This window comes from Brassica napus, chromosome C5, assembly GCF_020379485.1.
Source record: "Brassica napus cultivar Da-Ae chromosome C5, Da-Ae, whole genome shotgun sequence".
NCBI classification, from domain to species: domain Eukaryota; kingdom Viridiplantae; phylum Streptophyta; class Magnoliopsida; order Brassicales; family Brassicaceae; genus Brassica; species Brassica napus.
Genome location: NC_063448.1, coordinates 23,724,476 through 23,741,049, shown reverse-complemented (window position 1 = coordinate 23,741,049; position 16,574 = coordinate 23,724,476). Strand labels below are relative to the sequence as shown.

The 16,574-nt window shown below is 39.7% G+C and overlaps 1 protein-coding gene across 1 annotated transcript; it reads right to left on the bottom strand.

Annotated features, from left to right (window-relative positions):
* Nucleotides 1-10,705: 10,705 nt before the first annotated feature.
* On the bottom strand, nucleotides 10,706-14,572 carry LOC125587155. Its single transcript, XM_048757328.1, has 3 exons — nucleotides 13,942-14,572; nucleotides 11,864-13,641; nucleotides 10,706-10,966 (listed from the first exon to the last, which is right to left on the bottom strand). The coding sequence occupies exons 1-3, from the start codon at nucleotides 14,570-14,572 to the stop codon at nucleotides 10,706-10,708; spliced, it is 2,670 nt and encodes an 889-aa protein (XP_048613285.1).
* Nucleotides 14,573-16,574: the final 2,002 nt, after the last annotated feature.

Genomic DNA, 16,574 nt, shown 5'->3' with positions numbered 1-16,574 from the left:
TCGATGAGAGTATCCCATCGATCTATCGACAATCTGAATTGTTCCTCGGAATTTCCTCGGAAAATCTTGTATGTTTTTTTAAAAATGCATCGATCGATGCGTTATAGAACAAAAACGCATCGATCGATTACTAGGATGGACCGGGCCGTAAGATTGTGATCGATCGATGAGAGTATCCCATCGATCTATCGACAATCTGAATTGTTCCTCGGAATTTCCTCGGAAAATCTTGTATGTTTTTTTAAAAATGCATCGATCGATGCGTTATAGAACAAAAACGCATCGATCGATTACTAGGATGGACCGGGCCGTAAGATTGTGATCGATCGATGAGAGTATCCCATCGATCGATCGACAATCTGAATTGTTCCTCGGAATTTCCTCGGAAAATCTTGTATGTTTTTTTAAAAACGCATCGATCGATGCGTTATAGAACAAAAACGCATCGATCGATTACCAAGATGGCCCGGGCCGTAAGAATGTGATCGATCGATGCGTTATAGAAAAAAAACGCATCGATCGATGCGTGTTCGGAAAACAGAATTATAAGGCAAAACCCGACCTTTTTTGGATCTAAACCTTAGAACTCTCATCCCCTCCGATTTCCCCTATAATTCGCCCCCCCTTTCTCTCTCTATAATCATCCGATTTGAACAATTTTGGGCTCTATTCCACTTGATTTTTCGAGCTCTACCTGATTCCTACACTCGTCTTCACCCTAAGACAGGTATACTCCGCGAATCTCCACATTCTGAAATCGTGTTCTTGAGCAATTTTTTGGGTTTTGTGAATTTCTTATTTCCGTGTTGATTCCTTGATCAAATATGCATGAAACAGATGTTTAAACATGGAATAGAACACAATTGTCTGTGATCAACGAGTTTGGAACATGATTTGAGATGATTTAGGGATAGAGAATTTTTTTCAATTTCGTTTTTTTTTATCACAACTCGATTTCGCTTTTCATTTTCATGTTGCTTTGAGTTCTTAATTGATTATAACCATGTTGAGAGCAATGATTCTATTTTGTAGAGAATGAAGCGCACGAAAACATCAGCAAAGAAAAACACACAAGAAGAGGGTTCGTCACAGCTGGAGAAGCAAAGGCCAAAGAAGTGGGATAAGTCTGATACCACCCACTACAACAACATGAAGAAGGTAGCCGTTCCGGCTACACAACTAGCATGTCCTGAGACGATGACAATATTGGGAATCAAAGCAGACATTGAAGGACTGTTCCAGAACATGGGTCTAGGCCAACTATGCAACCTCAAGGAACCCACTTATCCGGAGTTGGTACGCCAGTTCATAGCATCCGCATACGTCACCCGTCCCGATGATAGCCATCAGGAAGGTTTTCTGGCATTCGTAGTGCAGAAAGTATACTATGAGGTATCTTTCACAGACCTCTGCGGACTATTTGGATTGAGTGCGGGGGAGAGGACATATGGTCTTTATTGGACTTCAGAGCTGTTGAACTTCTGGGAAACGATTGGCACAGGGGTTTATAGATCTTCTCAGGCAAAGGAGTCACTTATCCGGAGCCCAGTACTGAGATATGCGACACGCCTCATTGGCTCATTGCTATACGGGACAACCACAGCCGCATCAGTCACGCAATGGGAGTTGTGCCTCCTGTACCAAGGTGTGAGGCATTTGCTACCGGCATTTGGAAACTCTACATTCCCACCTGCTACTGCCTTCAACATGGGAGCGGTGCTGGCCGCAAACTTAGCAGGATACAAGGGGAAAGTAACCAAATCCAAGAGCAATGCATGTGGATTTGGTGCAGTGATTACTCGGATCCTTAGACATGTGGGTGTAGACTGCGAGAACCAGCAGGTAGCACTGGACAGATCGAACAACATTGCTTGGAACTACCTGGATGTCATTTCTCTAGTAAGTAAGGAGTTCATAGCTGGTCCCCACTCGAGGATCCATCGGGATGGTCCTTACGTCTACGTATTCCAGGACCGAGCGAAGAAAACACTCTACTGCCACCTGCCTCAGATCGGCCTGACTGCTCTACTTTCAGAGGCTGCAGTTGAGTTCCTACCCCCTGCTACCGCACTAGTAGACAAGCCATCCTTCTTCACGCCAAAATATCAGACCAAAGGCAAGGGCGTGGTTGATGAAGAAGGACAAGATGAGGCTGCACAAGCCATTCCAGATGATTCACAACCCCATCAGCTACTCCCATCAGACTCCAGCCAGTACAAGCTGCAAGAGCTTCCACCGAACGCCACTTCGCGCCAGCAACAACATTGGAGAGATCAGAGCATAAAGACAAACAACGACATGCTACACAAGATCTGGGCTGCCATTTCACGTATCAGGCCGTGTCGTTGCCAAAAGGATGATGTAGTTCATCGGGACAACTCTCCATCCAGCTCTGGTTCGGGTTCGAGTGGTACACACAGGGTAAGAAAGAGGTCCAAGAGACCCAACGATGCAGGAACATCTGGAGCAGGAGACGAGGAGTAGGAGCTATCACCGGCTATTTTATTTTCTTTTCTATTCTAACGTTTTATGGTCTTATTTTCTGTTAATTTTGAACTGAGTTTTTTTTTAGGTTTCTTAATTATGAGTTCGTATTTCTTTTACATGGTTTCTTTGTTTTATTTGGTTGTGTTTTGTGTAGCTTTTAATTCGTATTCAGCTTTGCCTTGCTAGATAAACCAAATAACTATTATCCGAGGAAAGAGGTTATATCAAGTGTTCCTCGGAATTTCCTCGGTATTTCTTAAAAAAAAAAAAAATAAGTTCAATGGTAGTCTGTTTCCGAGTCATCATCACCAGATGAATCTGAATCTGGATCTTGGTGAAACTCTCCAATCACTGGTTCATCCTCTACGTGAACGACGGCTTCCTCTCCAAAGTCGGTTAAATCGACTACAAGGCCAACTCCAGCTAAATCTTCTGCTGCACTACAGTTGCCGGATGTGCTTGGTTGTAGTGGGTCTTCCAGCTCAGAACTTCCCTGAACTCGGCCTCTCGGGTTGAGTCTTGTAACAGTAACCCATGGATCATCTCTGTTCCTTACCCGGGGGTACTTGATATAACAAACCTGTAACATTTAGAAAAATTATAAATTAATACACATGATGATGAATCATTCTGAATAATTAACATTTAATTACCTGATCGGCCTGGGAAGCAAGAATGAAAGGATCATAATATTGCAGCTTTCGCCTCGAATTTACTGATGTAACACCAAATGCATCTGTTCTCACACCTCGATCTGGGGTGTTGTCGTGCCAATCACAATAGAAAACAGTACAGCGCAATCCAACCATGCCCAAATACTTGATTTCCAAAATCTCATGTATGTGTCCGTAGTATACATCATCTCCTGATGCAGAACAAACGCCAGCATCATAAGTCGTACTCGAACGTCTCCTCTTCTGAGTTGTGAATGCATATCCTCGAGTACAAAATCTCGGATATGACTTCACAACAAAGTTTGGTCCACTGACCATCTCACGTATCCAATCGTCAAATGTTTCACCTCTGGCCAAACCAGCAGACACCTATTAATAGCACATATATATATATTATATCAATAAATGTGAATTAGTATAAATATGTGATAAAATATATTTTAATTTGTTTAAAGCACTCACATAAGTAAACATCCATCCAGTAAATTCTCTCTGCTTCATTTCTTCTAGTTCGTCCTCTGTGGCGTATCTATACTCGAACCGCTTTTCTGCCATGAAAATCCTGTATATGATGACAATAATGTAATTAATTAAGATTTAAATTTCAACTTGTTAAAATAAAAATTTGTAAGCTCATTTATTTACCTCTCATATTGAAGAACGTCTTCGCAGTTGGTGAGCAAATATGTTTGCAAATGACTGCGCTCCTGCTCAGTAAGTCGACGGTCCTTTGGTTTTCCGCTAAGTCGTCCAACGTCTGTGAAAATGTCTGGAACCGTAACATGATATGTTGCCCGTTCGCCTCTATCATCATGCCGAGCAGGTCTTCTGTTTTTGGTCTGAACTTCTGCTGGAAAGTAGTACTCGGCAAAGTTTGAAGTTTCTTCATTGATCATCTGTGCGACTATAGAACCTTCCACCCTACTTAAATTTTTCACCATCTTCTTCAAATGGAACATATACCGCTCATACAGATACATCCATCTATACTGCACAGGACCACCAAGTTCCAATTCTCTTGCCAGGTGAATAACAAGATGCTCCATAACATCAAAAAATGAGGGAGGAAATATCTTCTCAAGGTTGCACTGAATCACGGCTATGTTAGTCTTCAAATTTTCAATACCTTCAAGAGTCACTGATCTCGTGCATAAATCGCGGAAGAAACCACTTATCCCTGCAATTGCTTCATGAACATTTCGTGGTAATAGTTCCTTGAAGGCGAACGGAAGGAGGCGCTGCATCATTACATGGCAATCGTGGCTTTTCAAGCCAGTAAACTTTCCTTCTTTTCTGTCGATACAGTTACGCAAATTTGATGCGTAACCGTCTGGAAATTCCACATCGTTTGAAATCCAATCAAAGAACGCATCTTTTCCCGCTGCATCAAGTCGGTATATGGGAAAAGGAGCCCTACCATTCTCATCAACATGAAGTTCTGAACGAGCACATATATCGACTAAATCCAGTCTTGACTTCAAATTATCCTTTTTTTACCTTGAACATTAAGGATCGTGTTCATGAGATTGTCAAAAAAGTTCTTCTCAATATGCATGACATCTAAATTATGCCTTAGCAGATGATCCTCCCAGTATGGCAGATCCCAGAAAATACTTTTTTTGTGCCAGTTATGTAGTTCTCCAACAGCATCTACCGGAAAACGCTCATGTCCACCGACTTCTGGCGTCCTTTCTGCACCAAAATCTCTTAGTTGTATCTTCAAATCTTTCCCACAAATTTCCGGAGGTGGACTGTCAAACACCCTCTTGTTCTTCGTAAACAAATTCCTACTCCTACGATATGGATGATCAGGTGGTAGGAATCTCCTGTGACAGTCAAACCAACACGTTTTCCTTCCGTGCTTTAGTTGGAAAGCATCAGTGTTATCTTGACAATATGGACATGATAGCCTTCCATGCGTTGTCCATCCAGACAACATACCATATGCTGGAAAATCACTTATTGTCCACATTAGTACTGCCCGCATTTGAAAGTTTTCTTTACACGAAACATCGTATGTTTCAGCACCTTGAGCCCATAGTTGTTGCAACTCATATATTAGTGGCTGAAGAAACACATCAAGTGATCTCTTAGGATGCTCTGGTCCGGGAACGAGAATCGAGAGAAACAAAAACTCTCGTCGCAAGCACAAGTTTGGGGGGAGGTTGTGTGGTGTAAGAATGACGGGCCATAGAGAATACTGTCTTCCACTCTTGCCAAACGGACTGAAACCATCAGTACATAATCCAAGGTAGACATTTCTTCTCTCATACGCAAAGTCGGGATACTTTGATTGGAAATGCTTCCACGCTTTTGCATCTGAAGGATGTCTGATCTCACCATCTGTTGAGTGCTCCGCATGCCATCTCATTGGTTGCGCTGTGCGTTCAGACAGATACAACCTCTGCAACCTTTCCGTCAAAGGCAAAATACCACATCCTTTTATATGGCACTGGAACTCTTCCACTCGTATCTTTATAATGAGGCTTTCCACAAAATTTGCATGTAACCCGCTGTTCATCCGCCCTCCAATAAATCATGCAGTTGTCGCTGCATACATCTATTACCTGATACGATAAACCAAGACCAGCTACGAGTTTCTGAACCTCGTAGTATGAACCAGGAGCTACATTATCCTCGGGTAGAATACCTTTTACAAAATCAGCAATCGCATCCACACAGTCTTCAGCCAAATTATAATCTGTTTTAATGCCCATCAATCTTGTAGCAGATGATAAAGCTGAATGACCATCTCTGCAACCTTCGTACAATGGTTTCTTTCCAGCATCCAACATATCATAAAATCCCCTCTAAAATGATCATTTACCATCTGCTCAGTACCTACACCATAATCTACATCCGTTCTAATTGGAATTCCGATGAGACGCTCTTTATCTATCACCACTTCGTCCATAAAGTAATGGACAACTATGGGAAGCAGATCCACGAGTGGAAGAAGAAGTGGAAAATCAATAAGGTTCGATTTAATTTATTAAACAAATTTTTAATTTATTAAACTATTTTTTAATTTATTAAACTTTTTCTTTTTTTTTTAATTAAAAGGTCCCAAAGTCGATGAACGACACGGTCTGGAAGGAGTTGTGTGCGCATTGGGATAAGGAGGAGACGAAAGAAACTTCTTCCACCAACTCCACCAACCGCAGGAGCGACCGTAAAGGGAAGGGCATCTACAAGCATAACTTGGGTGCTCAATCTATTGCCACTCTCGGAGATCGCATGGTAAGTTCAACCGCTTTTTCTTCAATTATTTGAGTTTCAGAATTTAAATTTATTGTGCATTTCTTCTAATTTCTAATGTTTCTTTAATTTTATGTTTTTTTTCAAGGCGGAAGAAAATGATGGCGAGCCGGTCGATGATCTCGCCCTAATGAGGAGGGCGTATACCAACAAGAAGACCGGCCAGATTGATGACGGTCTTGTGAGGGACGTGGTCGACCTGGTCCAAACTCAGGTGGTAGACGAAGTGTCTCAGCTTCAAACCGAGGATGACGCTTCGACGGCTTCGACCAACTTGTCCCGGTTTCGAATCAACGAAATCGTTGAATCCGTAAGTTCTTTTTTTTTTTAAGTTCAATTCATTTATTTCTTGGTTTAAATTTCTAAATTTGGCTTTTTTCTATTCAGTCGGTTCCAAAGAAGAAGGGACGTTTGTTCGGTTTGGGTCGTCGCACCCGGTCGGTTCCTCCTTCTTCTGCACCACCGCCCTTTGTTGATCCAGAAGTACTTACGGCTCAGTTGAAGGACAAAGATGATCGAATATCTTTGTTGGAGACCCAGATGGCGGCTCAACAGGCGGGCTATGAGGCACAGAGGAGGCTGAACCAGCAAATGATGGAGATGATGCAGAGGATGTACCCGAACGAGGTGTTCCCGGACGTGCCAGACCCGTAGTTTTTTTTTTCCCCAATCTCGGAATGTTTTATTTTTATTTGTGAAACTTTGAATATTAATTAATATGATTTCAATTTTACTTTTAATTTCATATTTTCGAATTTAAATTTCAGAAATTTTATTTTTTCAAAAAAATTAATATTTTTTACATTCCGAGGAAATTAATTATATTTTTCACTAGATCGATCGATGCGTTTTTGAACAAGAACGCATCGATCGATCCGTTTTTTTAAAAAATATAGCGAGGGACATTTCCCTCGGAATTTTCCGAGGGATAACTCCCTCGGAAAATTCCGAGGAACGGATCCCTCGGAATATACCGAGGGAACAGTTCCTCGGAATAAACCGAGGAAAAAGTCCGTCGGTATACTCCTATCGATCGATGTATATATGTCCAAACACACATCGATCGATGAACTTCCGAAGAATTATCCCGACGAAGTTCTACCTCGGTATATTCCGAGGACTTTTCCGACAAACAAGGGATCCTCGGAATTTCCTCGGAAATTTATTTCCTCGGAATTCCGTCGGAAAATTCCGAGGGATTTCAGAGGAAAAAAGAAATTCCGAGGAATTATTTCCGACGACGTGTTTCGTCGGAATTTCGTCGGAATAACGATATTCCGACGAAATTCCGACGATTTTTTCCCTCAGAATCCTTGATGTTTTCTTGTAGTGAATATAGATGAGTCCAAACATCCCACTCTTTAATAACCTTTCTATTTTTACAATTAGAGCAAGGACATCTTAACATACCTGTTTTTGCTTCCGGTTGTCGGTGAACTAACCCCATGAATTCAGTTATACCTCGTTGGTATTCTTCCGTAAGCAATCTCGTGTTCGGATCCAAATGAGGTCGATCGATCCAAGAACGAAAATAATTTGAAGAAGACATATTTTTTATGAATCAAATTCGTGTGTAAATAGAGTAAGAGGGAGGATGAAGATATGAAGTGAATGAAGAGGAAGAAGAGTGCTTGTATTTATAGTTTAAATCCTGCCGACATACCGAGGAAATTCCGACGGAATTCCGACGGACAAAACTAGTTCGTCGGAATTTCCTCGGAATTTTGTAAAATCCCCCAACGGCTCTCCAACGGCTATAATATTTCCTCGGAATTCATCGGTTTTTTCCGAGGAACACAGTTTTCCTCGGAATTTCCTCGGAATATTCCGACGGACTGTAGTTTCCTCGGAATTCCGTCGGTATATTCCGAGGAAATTCCGAGGAAACCCAATTTTGTGTTTCCTCCTCGGTATATTCCGAGGATTTCATTTTCCGTCGGAATGTCCGTCAGAATATCGCTGTTTTCTTGTAGTGAATACAAAAATCATCACAACCTAATTCCCCTCTAGTATCACACGGTCTCGAGAAGTCGTAGCATATTACCTGCTTTATTTCTCCATAACCTATTTATATGAAAATATAACTTAAATCAATACATATTAATTAATCAAAAATATTTTAAAATGGGGGAGGTATAAAGACAAACCATTACCCGGAGTATCAGCGGTGGCTGTAGTACCACAATGAACAGAAGATACAATGAAAAATATAGTAAAAACAAATGTGATTAAAGTCTTCATTGTGATAGCCATTTTTAATATCAATATAAGCTATTCTCTTTAACTTTTTATGAGTTTTCTCCAAACATTCTGAGTATATATAATAGCACAAACATACATTTGAGAAGTATTTTCTTAGTCAAATATAAAATATACTCTTTCCTTTTATTTCTATAAAGATATTTAGTCATAACAGACACATAGAATTACAGTACAGTATAAACTCTTTAAATTAATAATGTTGATACTTCAGTATTTTATTAATTTATCAAGTTATTAATTTACAAATTCCTTTTTGGATTTTTATTTTAAGATATATTTTTTTTTAAATAAAAAACATTGAATTTTAGTGTATATACTACATTAATTAAAATTTTGAAATTTGACGTTTATATTAGTTTTATTTTCTTGTCTGAGATAAATAAAATATGTCTAGTAGAATTTAAATGTGGTTTAATATATAACTTTAGTAAATCTCGTCAATGTGTTCACATACTAATTTTTTAATCAGCTCATTTTCAGTTTTTTTTGCATTTTTAACATTTGTATTAGTGAAGTACTCTCCATGCAACTACTGAATAATATCATTGTTGAAAACAAAAATTACAAAATCATTAAGATTCGCATCAACAAAAATTCTAAGATGACAATTTTTTTAGAAATTGAAAGTTTTGTACCTTGCTGAACTTGGCAATGGTTGAAGCTTATATACACGAATGCAACAAATAATTGTGATTGGTTGTGAATTAATGAAACTGAGGTGAAAAATACCACACACAAAGTTGGATCTTTAGTTTAGCCAACTATTGCTATTCTTTACAGACTTTTCATATCAGAACAAAAATTAAAAACAAAATAAACTTGTTAGAAAAAATCATAATTCAGAAAAACTTTAAAAGGAAAGAAAATTTGCAAAATCGATTGAGAAAAAGAATTTCTAAGTACAACGTAAAAAAAATGATCTAATCAACTATTTCATTCCGCGCACGGAGCGGGTCACTACCTGGTATAATGTATTTATGATATCACATACTAACAATACTTTTATATTAGAACTTTGTTAACCTTAAGTTTGGTATAGTTAGACCTTATACCCTATAATCGAAACCATAAACCTATATAATTGAAACCCTAAACCCATATAGTTAGACTAAAATCAACATATAATCTAAAGTATATTATATGATATGATTGTTTTATGGCATAAAAGAAAAAGAACATATATAATACGAAATTTCTACATATGTGAAGAATTATAATAATTATCGTTTTATGTTATACCATATGATTGTTTAATATTAAAACATATAATTTTTTTTACTCTATGTGAAGAATGAACATAAATATTATGAAAAATCTATGAATTGTAATTATGCATCGTAATTGAAAACCGAAATCTATATAGTTAAAAACATGATCCACAAAATTCAAAATCTATAACCAAGATGTTTGTTTGGTTTGGTCACATCATAACCGAAATATATATAGTTTAAATCTTACCATAGTTAGGTTAGATTTTAGGATAAGTTATTTTTAATATTAAGGTTGTAATCGTATAAAATATATTTTATAGTACATATTAAATTTTTCACTTAGAAACAAGTTGTGTCCAACTTTATAATTCTGTTTTAATAGAATTGATTTCAGTATAGTTGATAAGGATGGTTGTATAATTGTTCTAGAAAAGAATTTGAGCAGGCATATTAAAACTTTTGAGCTAAACTGCATAGGGTGATTTTTTTTTAATTCCTCCAATAGTCTTGCTTGATTTTTAGGTTAATTTTCATTCTTTGAGAAATTTTCAGTGTGATTAAAATTTAAATGATTTCTTCAAATTAAACCCAAGGAAACAACATTAGAATTTTTCAATGAATGAAATGAGAAGTATATATTATTTAAAGCTAAATTTGATACATTTTTGTGTCTTCATACTCAAGTAGAATTTTAGAGTACATATGGGTTTGGTTTTGATTGGTTTAGAGATACATATGGAACCCACCGGTTTTAGAAACGATTTTGGTTTAATTTTGGCTAAATTTGGTTCAGTTCGGTTCACATGCTACTAATTAGCCTCTAACTGAATGCTTTGCATGAGACATTTGCCGATCATGTGAATAGGCCTTGGAGGAGGAGTTGGAGGACTGATAGCGGGAGAAGCACTGCAGCAACAGTCGCGGCGGCTGCAATGGGAGGTCACCACGTGGGGCATCACGGTGGTTACGGGTACCATCACGGTGGTAAGTACGAAAGAGAGGTTCCGGTGGAGGAAAGTCAGAGCCGTGCCTCAATGTTAGATTTTGAAACATTGGCTTATGGCATGAAATTTTCTAGAAACAAGTAAGGGTATATTTTTCTAGCTAGTTTCATCTATTTAAGCTCAAGTAACAAAAATATAAATGAAATGCTTAATGGTTAAAAGTTTTATGATAGTTAGAATAAAGAAGACAAGAATACATTATATACTTATGGTTTCGTACTTAAGCAACCATAATAGTATATAATCATTTTTAATTATCAAAATACAGTAAAATAAATAAAGATCGGTCGTTAAAAAAATTGTTTGATTTGGCTATTTTATATTTGTTAATGTGTATCACATAAAATATTAATGTTCTACTCGTTTATTTATTTTAATAGAACTGGTTAAAAGATTTTAATTTAATAGTTTATTCAATTTTTTTTTTTGAAAACAAAAACTAGTTTGTTTAGTAATTTAGCTTTTATTTGGTTCTACTATATGACTTAACTACGAAACATTTATAACTAAGTGTAGGCATTTTATTTTAATTCGCTTATGGCAGCTCAAATTGCTGGCACGGCACTGAGGATAGTACAAGCGAGGGAAGCACAGTATGTTTAGAGGGAAGTATAAGCGTGGCAAGCCTGTTTGGAGGCCATGACTATTCCATGGCATGTTCGGACGAAGAAAGTGGAAATGAGCATTTCAATATGATTTTTCACGATCTCTATAAATATATATGTCTCTATATATATCATCGTATATAACAAACTTTTTCGTATGTAACATTTACATATTAAGCTTATATTTTTTTTTAAAGCTTAATATATATGTTTTTTTTTTTTTTGACGTCGAACGGCCATTCTATTACTCAAGCCTGAGGTGGTCTGGGTAACCAGACCGGAATAGAACAACTAATAAAAAGTAACTCTCTCCGAAATGTCCTAGCAGTCTTAGCTAAAAAGTCCGAAAACTGATTGCGCACTCGTGGAACATGTATGATTTTGAAGTCCGGAAAGCAAATCTGCAGTGTCTCTATCTTCTCCAATTCTGTCGCAAATCTTGGCCATTTTTGGGGTTCATTTATCATAGCAATCAGCTCCTTACGGTCTGTTCCAAAGCTCTGACATGGCGAGTGTTGAAGCATGTTCTCCATCGCCCAGCGCAGTGCTTCTATCTCAGAATGCAATGCTGATTCACATCGAGTGAAGTTCCGTGTACCCATCAGTTGTATGTTCTCCCCGCTATCCATCCAAGCCCATCCGCATCCACTGAAGCTATTGGAAGCTGTCCATGATCCATCCAGGAGGCAAATATTACCCAAGCTTGAGACTTGGTTTTCCTCATTGTTGTTGTCTTGCACTACCGGTGGTATCAACTCGTTTGCACTAAACCAGGCTTGGCATTCGCTTTCTGCATATCGGACTAGCTCCAAAGGATCTCTGTCTATTCCCCTGAAGAGCTTATCATTCCGAGCCTTCCATATATACCATATTATCCAGGGATAAGGATCCCTGTCTTGGTCTAATGCTATGATATTCTTTTTCCTCCAGAATAGATAGTCCATGTTTGTATAGACACTTGACGCTGGAAATATGCCTGGACTTGTTGGAGTCGTCGATAAAGACCATGCTTGCAGAGCAGGAGGGCATTCAAATATAGCATGAGTTACAGATTCCTCTGCCTCCCCACACCTCGGGCAGTAGTTGTCACACCGCATATTTCTTCTCACTAGATTTCTTGTTACTGCCACCTGACCCGTTATCAATTGCCATATTAAATGACATACCTTCCTAGGCGCTTTCAACTTCCAAGCAAAGGCTTGAAGTTTAGTGATACTTGGTTCCACTATCAGCTTTTCCTCATCTGGCTTCAGCAGATTTTGAGCAACCCAGTATCCAGACTTAACTGTGTAATGACCATTCCTCGTGTATTCCCAACAGAAAGAATCTTGACGATGAGTAGAGCTTATGGCCATACTGCGAATAAGTGGTATATCACCAGGATGGACATAGTTCTGTAGCGTCCCTTCCTCCCATTCCTTCGAGTCCTGGTTAATGAGATCACTAACTCCCATGTTCGGGTTCATCACAGGCGCTACAGGTATAGCTGGTCTAGTAGGTCTTGTTGGGATCCATGGATCCTCCCACACCCTAACTTCATAGCCAGAATGAATCTTCTGTCTGATCCCCATGAGTAGTAGTTTCCGTGAGGCGGAGATACTTGTCCACACATATGATGGACTACTAGAAGAGACTGCTCGCAATGGCGAGGTCATCCTATAATATCTACCCTTCAACACTCTGGCAACGAGTGAATCAGGGTACTGTATTAGTCTCCATAATTGTTTTGCCAGTAATGCTAAGTTGAACTCGTGAATCAATCTGAACCCAATTCCTCCTTCCTCTTTTGGTAAACAAACCTTTTCCCATTTCGCCCAGTGTATCCCTCTTTTTGGGGGATTCGAACTCCACCAAAATTGTGCAATGGCACTAGCGAGGTTCTCACAAATCTCTAATGGAAGAAAAAATGTGGACATGACGTATGTCGGGAGAGCGAGTAGAATGGACTTGATCATTACCTCCTTCCCCCCTTTCGAGAGCCATCTACCAGTCCACCCGTTTACTCTGTGCATCAAGTTATCCTTAAGAAATGCAAAAAGTTTACATTTGGATCCACTGATATCCTCTGGAATTCCCAAGTACTTCCCCATCCCCCCATCATTATGAATTCCAAGTACAACTTTGATTTCTTGCCTAGTAACTGCATTAATCCTTTTACCAAAGAGTAACGAGGATTTGTCGAAATTAATACATTGTCCAGATGCTTTGCCATATGTCCTGACTGCTTTCATTACTTCTTCACATTCACGGGGCTCCGCCTTACAGAAGAAAAGGCTATCATCAGCAAAGAGAAGGTGGGATACCGAAGGACATGCGCGTGTAACGCGCATCCCCGTTATCTTCCCTTGGTTCTCTGCATGATTGAGAAGGCTAACGAGCGCTTCCGTGCACAGAATAAAAATGAAAGGAGACAAAGGATCGCCTTGTCGTAGACCTCTACCTGGGACAATGTTTCCTCTTGGTTGACCATTTATAAGAACCTTGTATTTTACCGACGTGATACATCTCATTATCCAAGTGACCCATGTTTCAGAAAATCCCATCTTCCGCATCACAGCTTCGATAAACGACCATTCCATCCTATCATATGCTTTACTCATATCTGTTTTGATGGCCATCCTCTTGTTACGTCCACTCGGTTTGGTTCGCAGGGCATGGAACATTTCTTGTGCAATCATGATATTATCTGATATCTGTCTCCCCGCAACAAAGGCTGACTGGGTTTCAGATATCAACCCGGGTAATACTTTCTTTAGTCTCTGGCATAAGACCTTAGAGACGATCTTATAGCTGACATTACACAAACTTATGGGTCTGAATTGAGCCATATCATTAGGCTTTGTTATCTTTGGTATAAGACAAATATTTGTATCATTCAACCCATTAGCGATATACCCTTCAGTGAGGAATTTATTAACCATAAGAGTCAAATCCTCCTTGAATATATCCCAGAACTTCTGATAAAAAAGTGCAGTCATCCCATCTGGTCCGGGTGCCTTGTCTGGATACATGGCAAACAGAGCTAGCTTGACTTCCCATTCGGAAACGGGAGCCGTGAGGCTGTCATTCATATCACCTGTGATCGTCGTGGAACTTCTGATAGCGCCTCTTCAATATCTTCTGGAATAGACGACTCAAAGATTTGTCTAAAATAGCTAGTCGCAATGGCTACCAGACCTTCCTCATCCTCAACTATGTTACCATCTGCATCCAATAGCTGCGTGATTTTGTTCCGTGCTCTCCGTTGCTTCGTCAAGGCATGAAAATATTTTGTATTCTTGTCTCCCTCCCGCAGCCAAAACACTCTACTCTTCTGTTTCCAGAACATTTCTTCTGCCTTAAGAGCGTCAGAAAGTTCCTTCAATCCTGATGCAATTTGCTCAGTTGTCGCATTATCATCTGCGTATAAGGCCTCGACCTTCTCCTTTAGTTCCTCCACTAGCTTGGCAGAGTTAATGTTATGTTGTCTTCTCCAATCACTCAAGGCTTTCCGACAGCTAGATATATGTTCCATTATATTCGCATCCGGTGGGAGGTCAGGGGACTTCCATCCCTCTAAAATGACTTGCCTTAGTTCGTCGTTATCTAGCCATCTTCTATCGAATTTAAATTTTTTTGACCTCCTCGTTGGCTTATTGAGTATATCAGCGAGAATCGGACGATGATCCGACCCCCATAACCTCATATACTTAACATTAGAATGTGGGAACTTCTCATGCCAATCAGCATTACCTACTGCTCTGTCTAGGCGACATCGAACAGTGACATGTCCTGCTCTCTTCCCTACCCATGAAAGCATGTCTCCCGTAAAAGGAAATTCTAGCATCCCACAATCTGTAAGCATTTGTTTAAAGGGTAGAAACGAGCTATCAGGTCGCTGTCTCCCTCCTTCCTTTTCATTATGACCTGTAATCTCATTGAAGTCACCTATCATGAACCAAGGCCCATTTCTAGTTGTGGAGAAACGCGTAAGACGTTCCCAAACTTGATCTCGTCGTTCCAAAACAGGATCTCCATAAACAAACGTCATGAAAACTTTTATTCCATCAATGACTGCCTCAATGTCAATCATTCTGTTATTCGAAAATAAAATATTAACTTGAAAATCATCCATAAAAAATAAAGCTAAACCTCCGCTGAGTCCAAGTGGATCAACGGTAAACATCTGATCAAATCCTAGATCGGCCTGAATGTTTTGCAACATCTGCCTCCTATTCTTCGTCTCAATAAGGAATACAAGTCCTGGGCGATGCTTCTGACACATCTCCTTTAGGCGTCGAACTGTGAGGTCGTTCCCAATCCCTCGACAGTTCCAACTGAGTGTCTTCATTGATGGGTGGGGGATGGGTTCTTGGACCCCATCGAACCCTCATTTTTGGATAACCCAGATTTTTGTTTCTTCGACCTGAGATGATGATGTCTTGATCTCCCCTTTTCTCCAACAGTGCGGGCATCATGAGACGAAGATGAACACTTATATGGAGATCCCCGACGGAGAATCCCAAATTTCTTATTCTGAATACCCAAAGGGGCACTCATCTTGGAGCCATACTTACTGCCTCTCGGAGCTCTACCAGCCGACTTGGTATGTGCTGTTTTCTCCTCCATCTCCGCCAGCTCTAACCCCATCAGATCATCATTCTGGACGTCGCAATCCATCAGTCCACCATCTCGTTTGTCCGCAATATCCATATCAGTTAACGCGTCTATGATCCGGTCCTCTCCTTCACCCATCTCCGGCTTCTTATCACTCAGTGATTCAAAAGATAAAACCCGGGGTGATACTTTGGGACGTTTTGTGACGTTCTCTTCTCTCTCACGGTCAATCCGGGACGGTGTAACAATGGTACTAGCTAATCGCCGGTTACCATGAGTTTCCTCGCTGGTCTTGATGTCGGAGCTCCTGCGATCAGGAAGTGTTAAAGCATTACTGTGTGTAGATGTATGTCCATAAGAGACACTATCTTTCCCTACAGGTACAGCACCCAAGCACTGACGCACAACACCCTCTATTCCTTGGCGAGGCTGCACCCTCTTCTCCCTCCATGCTACGCCACTGTTTCCATCACCTCG

What these genes read in the sequence shown, in the direction of transcription:
- LOC125587155 (XM_048757328.1), bottom strand. Translation starts at nt 14,572, where the DNA reads ATGAATGACAGCCTCACGGCTCCCGTTTCCGAATGGGAAGTCAAGCTA. An exon ending in AAGAGGAAACATTGTCCCAG is followed by an intron (nt 13,642 to 13,941) that starts GTAGAGGTCTAC and finishes GGATTAATGCAG; the next exon opens with TTACTAGGCAAGAAATCAAA. An exon ending in AAATCATACATGTTCCACGA is followed by an intron (nt 10,967 to 11,863) that starts GTGCGCAATCAG and finishes ACTTGTTTCTAG; the next exon opens with AAAATTTCATGCCATAAGCC.